Consider the following 17769-nt stretch of genomic DNA (forward strand, 5'->3'; position numbering starts at 1 on the left):
ATAACGAAAACCTTGTACGCCCTGTAACGGCCACTGCCTCGGTTCGTAATCCGTATTATTATTATTTCTGCAAGTGTGTAGATGGCTGAAAATTGTATTATATTTACTAAATAATAAAATATTCAATAAAATGTGAAAAAAATGTGGGTACAGAATCTGATAACCACCCCATCAAAATAACTTATGTTTTATTGCAGATTAAGAAATGTGAGTAATTTCTTGGAGCAATCTCCAACACTCACAATTATCACGGTAAATGCCTTTATTATGTTTATAATGATAACAATGGGGTAACACAATTAACCAATTTCCTTGGAATCAGCAATGATGGCTGTAATTTAAATCACAATAACACAGATATGACATTTCACTTGCCAGTTGATAACCAGTTTCCAAGCATATGTTCACAATGCCCTCTTCTTACTTCATAGCAAGTGTTTATGCAGCATGGTAGAGGCTTGCATACCCATGTGACATGACTATCTCAACAAAAAAACCTTTGTGTCAGTCAAAAATTTTTTCTTTACATGCAATCAAGCATATGCAGTTATTTGTCGGCCACATTTTATTACAAATACAGAGGTGCCTAGCCCTGTTTTTTATATGCTGCTGCATTTACTATCTCCATTTTTATCTGTTTTACTGATGATCTTGTGTTTGGTAATACCTATTTTTGGCTTTATTTCAGATGCATTTAATTTCTCACAAAATTTACTTTTCACCTTCCATCATAAACAAGTTCTTCTACAGCCGTTCTTGCTTGAGATAGTCATTGGGTATCATATCTAAATATTCCTATATTTTGTTTTTTTCTATTCATTTAGTAGATTTAGTAATTTAGTACCTTTTCTTATTCTTTTGAAAATAATAATTTGTGGGTTAGCTAGATGTTTGAAACAAGACCTAATCAAAAGCTTTGCTTCTCTACCTTACAACATCAAATCGGAAATGGATGTACATTTGTCTACCTATCTACCTACTATTTAATAGTAGTGGTAGTGCTATGGAGAAAGTTCATATTTGCCCGTAGAAGCCGCGCCCTCGAAGAAGCCTTGCACAACTAATACTTTGACCACAACCAAAATTATTTGTTGTTTATAATATGCCTTGTACCAAACTTTTAAGAACAGAACTTGTGAAAATATTTCAAGTTTCTATTAAATGTCTATTCAGGACTTGAATAATTACTTAATGTTATATTATAATTGCCTTTAAGATTTCCTGTAAACCTAATAACATTCTGGGCACTGGTTATTGTTTAAGCACTATTTAATCTTAACACAAGACTACTATTAAATGTATCAATATTTTCAGTAAAAATCATTTTGCAAATACACATCTCTAAAGATATCAGGCAGTAATTTATTTAGGGATGAAATGTGAATGATAAAATGTTTGCCATGATATGAGGAAAAGATGTCATGATTATAAAATGGCTTTTGACCACAGCTGTTGTTTTTACTGCATTGAAGCGCCATTAACATCCCAGCCTTGAATGACCAAAATGAATGCTTTGTTACAAAGATAATAACAAAATTAATGGGGAAGTTGCTGAAGAAGCACATGCAACCAATGCTCACATTTCAAATAAAAAATTTTATTGCACTACATCACTACTCTAAAACCGGTATTTTTTTTCCCCTCCAGTCACGTAATTTCCATGACGACGTACTTTCTTCCCGCAGTACGATTTCCTATTTACAGAGCTTTTTTAATAATTTTAGGTTTTTTTCAGCAAAAGAAGATGATTGCAGCTGCAATCAGTAATTATTGCAAGATTGCAACATATTTCTCACATGAACACAAACAACATGCACAATGTCCATCATTCATTAAACAATAGCAGGTTAACCAACCTTTGAGCTTGATGGAACTTGTGCTGTGCAGCAGTGCCATGCGGTGTTGTCAAGTTTTGAAAAAGCTGCGCACTATGCTTTTCCCACACACATTTTATGGAAACTTGTAAATGTGTTATTCGGGTACATTCGTTAAATAAAAAACTACATAACTTTTATCCAAAACAGTCTCTTTTCAAAAGGAGCAGAACCACAAAATAATTTATGTCTTCTATTGAAACTAAACATATAGAGTTAAACTTAAACTCTTATGACTGGAAAATGGACCCATTATCAAACAGAATACATATGCTGGACATGATTTACTATTGGCTGGAGAATGCAACAGAATCTGTTCCACAGTCCTGAAAAACCAAAATATCTTACAATTATGAGTAAGATGTAAGAAATGGTTTGAGCATGTTACAAAATATATGCAACTAAAGTTGACACAAGAAAGATATCTTTGTGTTTGGAGTCTTCATTTAATATAATTATGTTTACAATAATTAAAAAAATGTATATTTTAGTGAAATAAATGTGATTTCTACAACAAATGTTAACAGAAAGAATTTAACCAAAATATATGATGGTAAATATTACCATAAGACATGCCGAGACTTTTTGCAAAATTCACCCTTTACTTTAATAAGTATATTATTCGCTAAACAAAATTTTCTTTAATAAAGCACCAAATCTTATTTTCTTTTATTAGTATGATGGGGTGAAATAATTCAGCATTACATTTTAATGGAATAAATTAATTTAATGTTGGATAAATTTACTACTTTCTATTCACTACATCAATGTGCACTGGTAACTTTTCTTCTGCTAGGAACTGTTGTGGCTAAACCAGTGCCCTGAAATGTATCTCCAACCATCACAGAACTTGACACAAGTTTCGGATCAGAACAATTGATTTTTCTGAACATGCGAACAGCTCTCTTGAATGGCTGAAAGAAAAATGTGCTCTTATTAGTGCTGCAGGCATAATAATACTAACAAACATGCACAGAACGAAAAAAAGAAAAGTTATATGAATACCTTCATTACTAGCATTACATAATGCATTAGTAATGGCCAACTTAGAAAAGAGAGTGATTTATTCCAGCACTTAGAAACCTAAATGCTGATACAGATGTTTGGATGACACTTTTGTTATATGTAGCCCTAGCGAGGACAACCTGACCTGACCCACTTCTTGAAACACCTCAACAGCTTACACTGCAACATCAATTTTACTATGGAACTGGAAAATAAGTAAAACTGCTACATACCAGTACAATTTAGAGGCTTCCAAGGCAGCCATTTGGCTGTTTTGCTTGATGCAGACTGCAGACTGCAGTCAGTGAACCATGCTTATAAATTTCACAATTTCATTACAAATCTTACAGTGCACTTTAAACAAATTAAAAGTGGCTAGAAAGTTGCTGCTCCCTTTTATTCAATGGAGGACCCGAGGTGCCATTCAATAAAGCTCTAATACCTATCGCTAGAGACCCAGAAAAATCACAACTCGTGAATTTGCGAAAAATCACCAAACACTATTTAACAGTAGGTAATGTCTTTTGTTGCAAATAAAAAATGTCTTCAAGTGTTTTTGACTCAAAAATCACTCACAAATTTCTTTAAATGATTTTATTCACAAAATTTTGTATCTATTCATGAATCTCCACAAAAGGTTAGTTTTTAATTTTTTATTTAATCATAAAATAGATAGATGCGAATGCACGACAACTATGGTAAATCAAACCTTATGACGTCAACCGGGCCTGCGCCCCAGAAACCTGGTCAGCATCCGCCACCTTTCCCCTCACCCCCCGCCACACTTCCCGTACTGGCAGCCGCCCCGTCTTGAGTACGTAGCCGGGTGGTTGTGTTTGAATAGCGTGCCACGAACGTCAAGAGGGCGCTGTAGAAGCAGTGCACCACACCCCTTTAACTAGGGATAAATATTGTAATTCTTTTTTGCTTATTTTTCCCCAAGTGGCGTGTGACGGCAGATCGGCCGGGAGTGTTTTATGTACTTTAAGTAATTAATATTTAGTTAAGGCATAAACAACGAAACGTCGTACCGAACATGCACGAGGCGAACTGAAGTCCGCCGAAGCCGAGCTGGTTATCATTAATAATAAATTTTTGTAATTTTAGTTAATAGTTTTTATCATGCATTAGGTGTAATATAATTATTAAGTGTGTTTCATGTTTGACCTGTAGCTTCCTGTGGCACGGAATCGTAAATAGGTATAACAGTAATTGGTTCAGCGTGAAGACGCCATGATAGGCTAGCAGAGCCCTGAGCTCACCCCTGTCCTTCGCCAGCACCGACCGAGAGCAGACACATCAGTACCCCGGGGACCTCACCGCTTGCCTGCACTGCTAAGTAATTCTGTTAAATCTTAATCATCTGAAATCTTTCGTTCGTAATTCCTCAGGGCTTCTCTCAGTCGGGGGGACTGTTTAAATAATTGTATGAGTGACCACTATGGTCCTTTTTATGCTAATAACCCAATTGTAGAGCGTGACCACGTGGTCAGGTCGCACCCCGTGAACCGATTCGTGCCGCAGGCGTTGTGTGATATAATCAAAGGTGTAGACGAAGTAGCAACTAGTAAACCAGAGCATACGATTTTATTTGTATTTCAACATCCATAGTGTGACGGCGTGTGGGACGCCGTAAGAGCCCACTGCGTAGGTGAAGAGCATACCAGACACTGAGAGCGGAACAGTGGCGAGTACTAGGATTCACTTTAGGGGGGGTCAAAATCACGCCTCACATGGGCGACGTCACGGCCCTGAAAAAGAGTATCTCCCGGGTCCGTGCCCCTTGCACGGTGGCGCCCACAAATTAATCTCAGTACATGTATCGACGCAAACCCCCGCTTAGCATAAGGACAGTTAGGCCGCGGCCATGTCACTTAAAAATGATACATTGTGTCAGATATTGTGGTACACCACATGGAATTAATCGTTAGAAATGATTGTATGCTATACCCCAAAATTATGGTATGTGACTGCAGAAGATTATTACCGTAGTTATCAAGTGGCAGTGGAAGGCAGAGATTATCTATTTATCTCAGTTTCAAACTAGCATTTGAGAAACTATTTAGCACTCGTTCACAGTGTTTTATTAACATAAATGAAATAAGTATTGTTATTATAACCTGTTAGATAAGCATCAATATATTTTTAAAAGGGATCAAAATAAACTCCCATCACTGGTGTATGGTAGAAGCCACCTTCAAGCAGGAAGGATAGATAACTAAGTAGATGACCGTTACTTTACACCATCTCTCTTATTCGTCCAGCGCTGGCCGACCCCTTTCTCTTCATATGCCCTTCTTGAATAGCCTGGTCTCGCCAGCCCCAGCAGTTACACCCAAGTCAACAACATTTTTCCCAGCCACAATTTCCATGTCCCCAATGACAATAATAATTCCAGAATTCTGATGGGCTGGGTTCTGGTGGGGAGGGGTGCTAAGAAGGGTATGTTTTGCAAGACAAAGGGCCCTTTAATTTTTTCATGGATATAAATTAAATCTCTCTTTTCTTTTATTAATAAGTATGAATTAAAATTGGCTTCTCTGAAAATATTTTGTTGTAAGTATACTATAAGTGGAATTAATCTATTTTTACTTATTTTAACATATTATATAACTTAATGTGGCACTTGGTTTGATATATATGTCTTTTAAACCACAGAAATTTATTTTTGAAGTTATACTTCTATAGGCGTGTTATGAAAAAATGATGAGTGAAATTTTAAGGTGCGCGCGCATCACTGTAGCACAAAATTAACAGGTTGAAGCTGCGCGCGCACCATGTGACGACATTTTCACAGGAAGACGACGGACCCACGTGTATGAACATAAACCCACATTAGGGGACATACCAAACGTATTGGTGTGCCAAATGAAACTTTATGATAGTGAAATTACCATGGAATTTATTTTGGTAAACTAAAATAGTCATAGTAAAGAGTAAATTTCAAGGTTTAAAAAAAAACATTATTTTGGTATTACATCAATATAATACACATTTTCCTCGTAACCTTCTGTCAGAGCAGTGGTTATACTGCACGGTCAATATGCTGAAGGGCTGTGGATCAAAACACGGCGGTAGGTATTTTTTTTTTTTTTTTACTTTTTTAAGTTATACTTATTTAGGCGTGTTATGAAAAAATGATGAGTGAAATTTTAAGATGCGCGCGCATCACTGTAACACAAAATTAACAGGTTGAAGCTGCCCCCTAAACCACTCATTAAGTCTCAAAAAAAAGCTACCAACAGAATAGAAATAGAACCTCTATTAGTCACGCATGTTGGCACGCTCATCACTTCTGATCACTGTTTTCATATTTATAATATTTATCCACATGTTTCTAGTTTCTACATTCACAACACGTTTTTTAGTTTCATACAAGTGCGAATTATATATGTGTTAATAAATTATATTCAGTAGTGATTTAAATTGAATATTTTGATTAATATTATTTACTATTCGTAAATATTAGTAAAAGAAAATTGTCCTTATATACTTTTTCATATGCTCCAATATAATTGAGGTTAACTATCTGTATGTATTATTTATTGAAATAAATTAAAATATTATTTAATATAATTAATACTAAATATTATTAAATTAATAATGTTAAATTTTATTATTGGTTATTTAATATTTACAAAAAAAAGAAATAAATTAAAAAAAAAAAACATTTAATAAAAAAATTGTGATAAAAATTAAACTCGAACATCAAATTAAAATTTTAATTTTTAATATTTGTTATTAAATTGAATAAATATTTATAAAAATAAATGAACAAATTTTATGAAAAAATTTTGATAAAAATGAAAAGAGAATACATATTAAACTAAGAAAATAATTAATATTTAAAAAAATGAATAAACTTAAATTAAATGTTTTGAATTTATTATTAAATTTATTTTTTTCTTTTAAAATATTAAATAATCAATAATAAATATTTAAAATTAAGAATCTTATAATATTTAGTACAAATTACGTCATATTTATTATTCTCAAAATTTTATTCATTTAATTTTTCAAAATTAAACTGAACTTTATTTACTGAGTTAACTATCTTTTTCCAGCCCTTTTATAATTTTATTGTAATTAATTATTTGCATGCAATTAAAAACTATTTTTTAATGATGCCAAAGAAGTATAACTTCTCACGCGCGTACATAAGTACATGCACCCATTTTTTTATTCCATAATTTTACCCAAGAATTTTAAGACTTGCTACTCAAAAAATTTCCAGGTCTCTACCTATAACATTTTTTTATCTCTAACGGTTTTGTGACATTTTGAAAGTAAACCATTTTATTATGAGATTATCAAGAGCTTGTAAGTCACTTATGCGAATCACTTTTCTGAGGAAATGTATAATTCTTACTTTTATTAAAGGAATCCTACTCCACAGATTGTAAATTAATTAAAGAATCACCCTGAATATGGAAGTGACAGACATGATGTGTGTGATGCATTAGAGAGAGTGGTTTATAAAACCTATGGAGGTGTGGAATCAGAAAGTGGGTGTTGGTAGTGTGAACATTGATGTATTATGCCAGGGCCTCTACTTATTTAAGTATTTTTTAATATTATATATTTTAATAATTGCTAATAAATAGTTATTTTACACTCTCCTAATAATTTTATTTCTTTATTATAACCTACTGTGACACCTTAGCAACTAATTTTTGTACAGGTGTTAGTTCATTCTAGTTGGTCTTAAAACTTTTTGTTTGGTGTTTTCTCAAGTTATTTTTATACTTTCCTTTATAAAGAAAGGAAAAAATCTAAATTAAGTTACCAATTAAATGAAGATTTAATATTACTGTCAATATTAAGAATAATGGAGATCATTGATAATTACAAAATCTTCTTCAGTTGAACCCTTCATAAAATTTTGTGGATGCCTAATATGTTAAAAAAATAAATGTGTGGATGCATACAAACAATTTGCAGGACACACCCTGATGTGCTAATGCTCATTGTACATGTTATTCATGTCTTTCAACTTCAAGGGACTGCAACTATATTCTTTAACTCGGTAAGGTTTAAATGGATCATGTACCTACTCATGTCAAACACTGTTCACCTAGAATGTTTGCAAATATTATGTGTGTATCTAGTGCTTTCAGGCTTATCTCAACACCTTTTTAATCAATCATTGAGAAAAGTCAAGATCCATAACTGCATATAATTAAAAGCAAACATAGCCAGTTTTACACCCTGTCCAGCTGGCAGTAAACAAGAAAAGAATTTCTACACTTTAAAAGACTTATTGAAAGGGATAGTTAAGAAAAGTCTGGCTACCTACGTCAAATTTATGAGCAGTAAAGTAATATTTGGTGTAAAAGTAACTTATGTCATTGCATTTGTGACAGCTTGACAGTTTCACTAGAACCTGGCCATATTGAATTTGCCATCTGGCGGAGGGATATTCAAAGTACATATTAAGCAGCTTGACTGGACTTCATGAAGCATTCACATATTACGGGCAGAAATGCAACTGATGTGTCATAATAGATTTTGGTGAATTAGTATATAGTCAATAAGTGCTGTGATATTTTTGTGAAGAACTTCAACATCCTGTCAAGAACAAGCAGTGATAAATAAGAGATGTTTAAGAATAAGAATTCCCAATATACATATTCTAATAGCACAGAGAATAAAATAGTTGTCATTGTTGGTTATTAAATATTAATATTATATTGTAACACATACTGTGTAATATGTATCACCCTCTTGTGACTAGAGTAGTAATTGTGTTTTTGTTTTGTAGTTAGTTGCAAGCCAAGATGGTAGCGCGTCTGTATCGTCTCGGGATAGCTCGGCAATAAAATATGTAAAATACAACTCTGACTGTTTTTAACACGTCTCAACCTAATTCACAGTAAACAACAGGTTATGGGCCCAGGCGATGTCAGAGTTTAAAATGCATTTTTCCTCGGTGCGATAGTTTATCGGGGTGTGAAAGTGGCCGACCCACGCCGTGTTTTACAAATGGGAAAGCGCGAAAATCTGTAAAAACGTCCGAACACTCGGGGTGTGTTAAAATCACAAACTATGGCCAACAACAAATCAAAGGAAACCCAAATTAGCTGGTTACCCGGCATCAAAAAACTGCAAGGAACTGAAAATTACAGTTCATGGAAGTTTGGGATGGAAATGTACCTCACCGCAGAGGACTTGTGGCCGAGTGTAAATGGCGCCGAGGAAGACACAACCAGGGATAAAAAGGCAAAATCCAAGATTTGCCTGATGATAGACGAAAGCCTATATCCCATAGTAAAAAGCTGCAAAACAGCTAAACAAGTTTGGACCAAATTAGAAGACACCTACGAAGACAAAGGGCTGACAAGGAGGTTATCCTTACTAAGAAAACTATTCAGAATACAGCTGAGAGATTTCAGCAGTATGGAAGAATACCTGAACGAAATTCTGTCCCTGTCGCAGAAGCTAGAAGCCATAAATGCCGAGATCGATGATGAATTCCTTGGCGTCATTATGCTAAGTGGCCTAACAGAAGATTACGAACCAATGATAATGGCAATGGAGAGCACAGGAGTAAAAACTACTTCAGACTATATAAGATCAACACTTATCCAGAAAGTAGCAAAACCACATCGCCCCGAGGAATCCGCATTGACAACAAAAGGTAGGAAAGACGATTCGGCAACTATCACATGTTATAAGTGCAACAAGAAAGGACACAAAGCGGACGTATGCAAAAACCACATTGTTTGTTTCAACTGCCACAAAAAAGGGCATAAATCAAATGAGTGCCATATGAAGAAAAACTACCATTTTAGAAGGGCAAATGCGACAGAAGACAGACCTACCACCCTAATCGCAGCCTTATCATCAGTGACCGCTGACAAAGGAGACTGGATAGTGGATTCGGGAGCTACATCCCACATGACGATGAACAAGCACTGGATAAAAGACATGAAGGAAAACACACAAGAAATTGTTGTTGCAAACAGCAATAAAATTATGTCTGAGGGTGCAGGATTGGTCAAACTTAAGGGTGAAGTCAACATATCAGATGTTCTCTATGTACCAGAGTTATCAGCAAACCTATTGTCTATCAGCAAGATGACCAACAAGGGACTGAAAGTGTTTTTTGATAGCAAAGAGTGCAGGGTGTATGAGGAATGCCAAATAAAGGGAAATGTAATTACAACTGCTATAAATCAAGGGGGTATTTACAAAGTGAAGTGCAACTTTCACGACATAAGCACTCGAAACCAAAGTAACGCCTTAAGGGATCATTACATTTACGGAAAAGATACAACAGTAGGTCTACCAAGAAATTTGTGGCACAGAAGGTTAGGGCACCTGAACAGAAAATCCATGAGCAAACTCGGGAGCATGTCAACTGGGATGAGGTTCAGCGATGACATAGACAGTGACTGTATAGCTTGTGTAAAAGGAAAACAGTGTAGAAATTCCTATAGCAAACACGTAGGGATTCAATCCAAAGGGGTACTACAATTAGTACATTCAGATGTTTGCGGACCAATGAGCACGCCCACGTGGGGCGGTGCCCTCTATGTGCTAACATTCACTGATGATTTCAGTCGAAAGACCTTCACTTACCTGCTTAGAAACAAAATAAAAGCATTGAGGACAGATAATGGGGGAGAATATGTAAATAAAAACTTTGACTGTTTTTTGAAGGACTGTGGCATAATCCATGAGAGGACAACTCCCTTCTCACCCGAGCAAAATGGAGTCAGTGAACGAGTGAACCGCACCCTGATAGAAAAAGCGAGAACCATGCTAGAAGACAGTGGCCTGGACAGAAAATATTGGGGCGAAGCAGTCAACACCGCAACGTACCTTAAAAACAGAAGCCCGACAAAAGCAGTAAAAGAGAAGACACCGGAAGAGGTCTGGACTGGGAGACAAACAAACATATCACACCTGAAGACATTTGGCTGTAAAGCAATGAAGCTCATCCCAAAGCAAAACAGGACCAAGTTGGACTCAAAAAGTGAAGAATGTATCTTTGTAGGGTACAGCGAAGAGTCAAGGGCCTACAAGTTAATCAATCCTACAAATCCAAAAAGAGTGATAATCTCAAGAGATGTAAAGTTTTTTGAAGACAGGCAAGGTATGGAAATTCTAGAAAGGAAAACAAGTGAAAAAGAAATCGAACATAATCCTGTAGTGTTCACAAAGGAGAGCACCGACCAAGAGGAAACAGAAAGTGTATCGGGAGATGAGCCCTTCCGTGGCTTCAAAAATCTGCAAGATAGAAGTGAAAATGAAAAGACAGTTACAGAACAAAGTGAACCTGTGTTGCGAAAATCCCAACGAAAAGCAAAGCCAAAAATTTTTCCGGATCATGAAACCTACCTCACAAAGTGCAATAACACCCATGAGACAACACTGGTAGAAGCAATGAATGGGCCACACAAAACAGACTGGGAAGGAGCTATGAAAAGTGAAATGGACTCTCTAAAGAAAAATGATTCCTTTGAACTCGTCGACCTACCCACAAGCGAGAAATTATTAAAGACGAAATGGGTGTTGAAAGTAAAGGAACAAGACAACAAAAAGGTGTTCAAAGCAAGGCTCGTAGTAAAGGGGTGTGCCCAAACTCCTGGGAGAGATTATGATGAGACTTTCTCCCCAGTGGCAAAATATACCTCAATCAGGTATCTTTTTGCTTTTGCCGCAAGGATGGGACTGTCCATAGACCACATGGATGTCGTCACAGCCTACCTGTACGGAAAAATCGACAGGGACTGTTATGTACTACCTCCCGCTGAAGTGGTGCATAAAAGTGAAGAAGGAAAAGTATGGAAGCTAAAAAAATCCATCTACGGTTTGAAACAAAGTGGCCGCTGCTGGAACCAAAAGCTGCATGAAGTCTTAATACAATCGAACTTAGTGCAATCCATAGTTGATCCATGCATTTACAAGATGGAGAACAATGAAACCACCCTGATTGTCGCAGTTTACGTGGATGATCTCTTAATATTTTATGATGACCACAAATTAGCTGAACAACTTAAAAGACAGCTAATGAAAAGCTTTGACATGAAAGACCTGGGAAAGGTAAAGAAATGCCTGGGAATGCAGATATCAAGAGATGAAGAAAATCGAAAGCTATGGATTGCACAGAAGAGCTATGCTCAAGACATCCTGGAGAGATTCAACATGGAACACTCGAAACCAGCAAGCACACCATTGGACCTGGGATTGGACCTCACAGAGCAGAGAAAAGCAGAAGATGAAGAGAAGTTGAAGAGGATTCCCTACCAGGAGGCGATAGGGAGTATCTTGTACCTGTCACAGATTTCTCGCCCAGACATCACCTATGCGGTAAGTCTGTTGAGTAGGTTTAATGACTCTTTCACAGAAGTTCACTGGACTGCAGTCAAGAGACTCTTAAGATATATTAAGGGGACACTGGACTACAGATTGGAGTATGATGGAAAGGGTGAAAGTGATCTGGTAGGGTATTGTGATGCTGATTGGGGAAATAAACTCAACAGTAGGTACTCAGTTTCAGGTTACTGTTTCAAACTTCAGAACTCTGTTATTTCCTGGTGTAGTAAGAAACAGAAAACTGTAGCTTTATCAACCTGTGAAGCAGAGTACATGAGTGTGTCGTTGTCCATCCAAGAGGCCTTATGGCTGAAGGCCCTAATGACAGAAATAGATCCAAGTGTTGCGAAAGGTCCCATTCAAGTTCTATGTGACAACACTGCAGCTATTGAACTCACAAAAAATAATATTGTAAACCAGAGGTCAAAACACATTGACATAAAACATCATTTTATCAGACAACATGTTAAGGATGGTAACATCTGTGTCAATTATGTACCTAGTGAAAAAAATGTTTCCGATTTCCTGACAAAACCCCTATGTAAATATAAACATGAAAAATGTCTTGAAGGCACTGGTCTCATAAAAGGGTAAATGTAAATGTTGATCCTGAGGAAGGGTATCGCAGATAAAATTAAGATTTAAGGGAGGGTGTTGGTTATTAAATCTTAATATTATATTGTAACACATACTGTGTAATATGTATCACCCTCTTGTGACTAGAGTAGTACTTGTGTTTTTGTTTTGTAGTTAGTTGCAAGCCAAGATGGCCGCGCGTCTGTATCGTCTCGGGATAGCTTGGCAATAAAATATGTAAAATACAACTCTGACTGTTTTTAACACGTCTCAACCTAATTCACAGTAAACAACAGTCATTTCTTAGATTGACCATTATGGAAAACATTTTAAAACCTTCCAATGCAACCATACCTACCAAACAATCTCAGAACAGTGTACTGGCCTACTAGTTAGTTAGTTAGTCAGTTAGTTAGTTAGTTAGTTAGCTAGCTGGTTTTGTGTGGTATAGTGCTATCACATCATATTACAAATAGAGAAAACATTTAAAAAAAATTTGGGAAGGAGAGGTGCCAGACTTAAAAAAAAATACAGCATATTTTTCCAATAGCATTGCTTGAAAATTACAATTGTATAGTGTGGGATATGTTATGGTATATGTGGAGAAGTGCTGGAATATTATGATTATCAGTGTGGCAGTACTGGCTAAGAGACAGTTGTGTTGCGCAAGTGTGGTGATGGCGTTGATCTGTAAGAAGTATTGTGAAAAGTAATAAACAGGTGTGTATGGAACACAACACTAAGTCAGTTAAGAGGCAATACAGAACGAGAATACAAATTTATTTGCATCAAGTAACCAAAACTGGCTACCTAACTTTAGGCATGCAAGAAGCATGTGAAAACTTAAGTCACTCAAAGGGATATTATTTTGTGAACAAGGCCTGTGTGAACATTTAAATTTAAAAAATAAGAAGAATATTTTATTATTTGTATTCAATTTAATTTAAACCTTTTATGTACCGTACACCTATTTTTAAATAATTAACATTTAATTGCTTTCAAAGAGTAGTAAGTGTTGTATGTAACCTCAGGTAAGTAGTTTATTTAAATATGTGCTCAGTAAACAGCAGAATGGTTGAAAGATCAGATAGTGGTACTATCTGCAATCTGGAAATTATATGATGATTTGCAAACAAGTAAACTATAAGCAGTTTGAAAACACTGCAAAAAAAAACTAAAAATGCAGGTTGCCTCTTTATTTATTTGTCACATGCCTACCAACAGTCGAGGAACTTTTATTATTTATAACAATTAACATTAATATCCATTCCCAATGCAGAAAAGCTAGAACAAGTTGAAAAATAACATCAAAATTACAGTTCCCATAAAAAATGAAATTATCATTAAAATTTCTCACTCTTATTTTAATTTGCTATTGATAATCAAGAATAATGTTACCGTATAACTAACTCGAATTTCATTTGAACAAAAAAACTTATTTTAAAGTAAGGCTTATTAGAACCAATGATATAATTTTCAGTAACAGATTCTTAAGGCTCCTTTACCAGAATTGAAAGTTTTGATTTTTTTACAATGCAAATTTGAAAGATAGCATATTGCAGATCAAGTTTTAACATTTATTTTGTGTGTTTCACTGAATAGCAATATTCTTGAAAGGAGAATCAGTATTTATTTTTTGTTAGTTTTTAGTATAATGTCAACATAAAAAGCTCTAAATTAATCCTGCCATTATTAATGTTGATTTTGAAATTTATGCACATCCATAAAAATCACTGCTGAATTTAGTACAATGATACTTTCACACACCTTAGCTGGATTAGATGCAGACAACATGCCAAGCCAAAAATACCTACATGATACAAAAAAATTCCTGCATTCCTACATGTTACAAACAAAATAGTTAAACTTTATACCTACCTTCACTTTTTTAGACCAAGGCATGATGAATATGGGACTAAGTTTGTTTTTTGTGGCTATTCCCATAACCAAATATACATTCTTGGTATTTAATGACTTCTTCTCACAACAAATGTCAGAAGGCTGGAGGGAAATAGCACGTGACCTTAGTTCTTGACTGAAGTTAGAATATCCTTTCAAAACTTTTGCCTTTTTACAAAGGAGTGATGCTTTACGTATACGATGAAACTTTGTTCTAAGAACTGAAATCAAATGTAAGAAACTAAATGAGTTGGGTAAGAGTGTTCTAAGTAATATTTTATATCAGAACAACACATTAAAAAAAATAAACATTATTTTTGACAATACTTAGGTAAACACATGCTGTATAATGCAACAATGACTAAATTAAAATACAACTTTGACTATAGTTCTAATAAACACATTTATTACTAGTTAATTATCTACCTTTAAAATTTTTAATAAGATATTATTAAATATTTTTATTTCATGTACCTATGTCCACATTCTCTAATATAAATTAGTAAAAAAAAATCTAATGAAAAAAGGCCAAAGTTCCATCACAGAAAATGCTATGGTCAACAAACCATTTTGACAAAAATAAAAACAGGACATTTTGTATGAAAAATAAAAACAAGGACAGGAAGAAGATATTTAAAAAAGAAACTTGATAGTAAATTGGAAACAGAGCTTTCACAAATTCATGAGGCATTTGAGATGAATATCCCACTTCTAGCAGGAATTTTTGGTTGTACATTTGACAATTACTGAAGCTAATGGATGTGTTCTCTAAAGAGCAGGCTTGCAGTCGCCGTACCTCATCATAGTGTTGTAGTGGTCAAGTTACATAATTTGCAATGTTAGAAACTTCGTAATACCCAACAGGTAATTGTATTTCTAAGTGGTCCCATCACTTTTCAGGAAGCAGATCTTGCAGTTCTTCATCAATACTCTCTGTATGGCATTATATGTCTAAAAATATGCCAGTCCAATACACAATTTTCCTTCCAGTTCTAAAGGCAGGAATTGAACCGCTCGAAGCTCGAAATTATGACCTTTAAAAGTAAGTGTTATATACCTACATGATTGATCATTTATTAATTTAGCATATGCCTTTTATATTTTTGTATGAAAATTTTTTTAATTTTTTTTAAATTAAGACAAAAGTGACCGCAGTTCTTTTTTTTTTTAAAAAAAGGAAACTGTTCTATTTTGTAATTTTAGTACAACATAGTCCCGCGTTGGTACCGGCGTAGTTCTGGTGGAGGTCTCAAATTACCGAAACTGTCATAGTACTTGGCCTGGTGGTGGTGGCAGATAAATCTGCCAGTAGCCTCTGTGGAGGCAGCATGTGTCGCTATTCTTTTTGCCCCTAACTAATTTCAAACATGTGACTCCAAACCACGATGTATGTGCATTTAAAAATTAAATGAAATGTTTTTATAAATTTTAATTTTTTCGGATATTTTTGGATATTAATTAAATAGTTTCAGTATGGTGGAAATTACATCATAATTAAAAATGTCAGAATCCAAGATGGCAGAAAGTCCTAGAAAACGAAATCGTGTAAAGTTAAAAAAAAAATGTTGATGTCAAATCACAATTAAACATGGTGGAGTGTTCTTTAAACCACTATGGTAGTGGTGATGTCTTAATCCAATAAGGATTCAGAGACTTACTGGTGGCTGGTAAATGGGGGGTTTAGTCCTCTTTGGGGACACTTAAGTTCTTTTAAAACAAAATATACTTGCATTATATAAGTTATTATGGAATATTTCCCTTAGAAAACGAAAAATTTTAATTTTCTGATTTTGGGTTATTTTTGTGAACTTTGTGTCAATTTTGGGGGATTTTGAATCAGTTTTGGCCAATTTTAAGGTCAAGATCATCCAATATGGCGGACATCGGCACATGGCACCTTACTCTTACTCCTGCTGCCGGATGTCCATTTATGTAATACTCTAATACTTGGAGAAGAAAAACTTTTTAAAAAATATATATATTTATGTTTTTATGGGACACTTCACAATGTTTTTCCTTCACAAATTTAGCAATATCAACTTTAATTCCTGATAAAGCAATTAAAAGCAAATTTTCCAATTATTATTGGTATGAATGTTAGATAATATTTGAATGCTTCGTTTAGCGAAAGGATTTACGACCATGGAGCCTGATAAAGTGCTGCCAAAGTGTGATGTTATTAATTAACAGAGCATGATATTTATGGTTTGGAGATTGTTACTTCTAGAAATATTTTGAGTAACATGTTGACGTCATCCTGTATTCCTCAGCTAATGCAATGGTGGTATTTGCCCCTGCACCAACTAGCGGGGTTTGCATGCACTAATACACAAGGCTCTTTTCAGGGGGTAGTTTCTGGCCACATGACTCGGTGGCTCGGTGGCTCGGTGGCTCGAGGCAGCAGGTTCGACTCTCGGCAGAAACTCCTCGAGCTGTAAGCCCCTCAGGACGCTATGCTAAGTACGGAGTGAAAAATTGTTTCCCAGAACAGTATTTATAACGTACACAGCCCTTCTACATGGCGTTGTTTCCGCGCATGGACTGGATCGATCTTGGAGCCGGAACTCGTCCCGACACACCTTAAGTCGCTACTAGCGACTAATTAGGCCAGAGTCCTAGATCGAGGTGCGGTCATAGAGAACCATGACGGTGTTCACATGTGGAAATGTGAGTCGGTGCAGTGTCTGTTACCGGATGACTTTTGCGTGTCATAAGTCCTAACCAAAAAAAAAAGTTGGGGGGGGGGGGGGGGGGGGGGGGTTGTCTGTAAAGTCGGTTTACGGACGAGAATTTTACGTGGTAACGTCATAAGAAAACATTGATGAGAAAGTGCATACTTTTGAATTTTCAAATATTATTTACAGTTTTTGCAAATTTAATTTAAATAATTTGTTTAAATATAATCACGAACAATTAGTTAAAAAGCCCGCCTTAACCTGTTTGATATTATAGAAGATTTTCTCGCACGGTGGTTGGCCGGCTCTTGCACGCTTGGCTCAAGCGGAACGTGAAAATGAGTCGTGCTTTTTCGTGCGTGCAGCCGGCATTCATCGATTTATATGACGTTATCACGTCAAAAAGCAAAAAAACTAAT

At 35.4% G+C, this 17769-nt stretch overlaps 1 protein-coding gene across 9 annotated transcripts in view; it reads right to left on the reverse strand.

The window, feature by feature from the left end:
- Positions 1–17769, reverse strand: part of LOC134529757 (secreted frizzled-related protein 5-like) — a 93363-nt gene that overhangs the window by 46186 nt on the left and 29408 nt on the right. For 2 of the 9 annotated variants that reach the window (XM_063364162.1, XM_063364166.1), the window contains one exon: positions 2581–2788. The exons of 5 other annotated variants lie outside the window; for them this stretch is intronic. In XM_063364162.1, coding sequence (XP_063220232.1) covers positions 2742–2788 — 47 coding nt within the window. In that variant the 3' untranslated portion in view covers positions 2581–2741. Of the gene's footprint in view, positions 1–2580; positions 2789–14654; positions 14897–17769 lie in introns of those variants that run through there. 2 more of the 9 variants (XM_063364159.1, XM_063364160.1) reach the window with 2 other exon arrangements.

This window comes from Bacillus rossius, chromosome 2 (genome assembly GCF_032445375.1).
Source record: "Bacillus rossius redtenbacheri isolate Brsri chromosome 2, Brsri_v3, whole genome shotgun sequence".
Lineage (NCBI taxonomy): Eukaryota > Metazoa > Arthropoda > Insecta > Phasmatodea > Bacillidae > Bacillus > Bacillus rossius.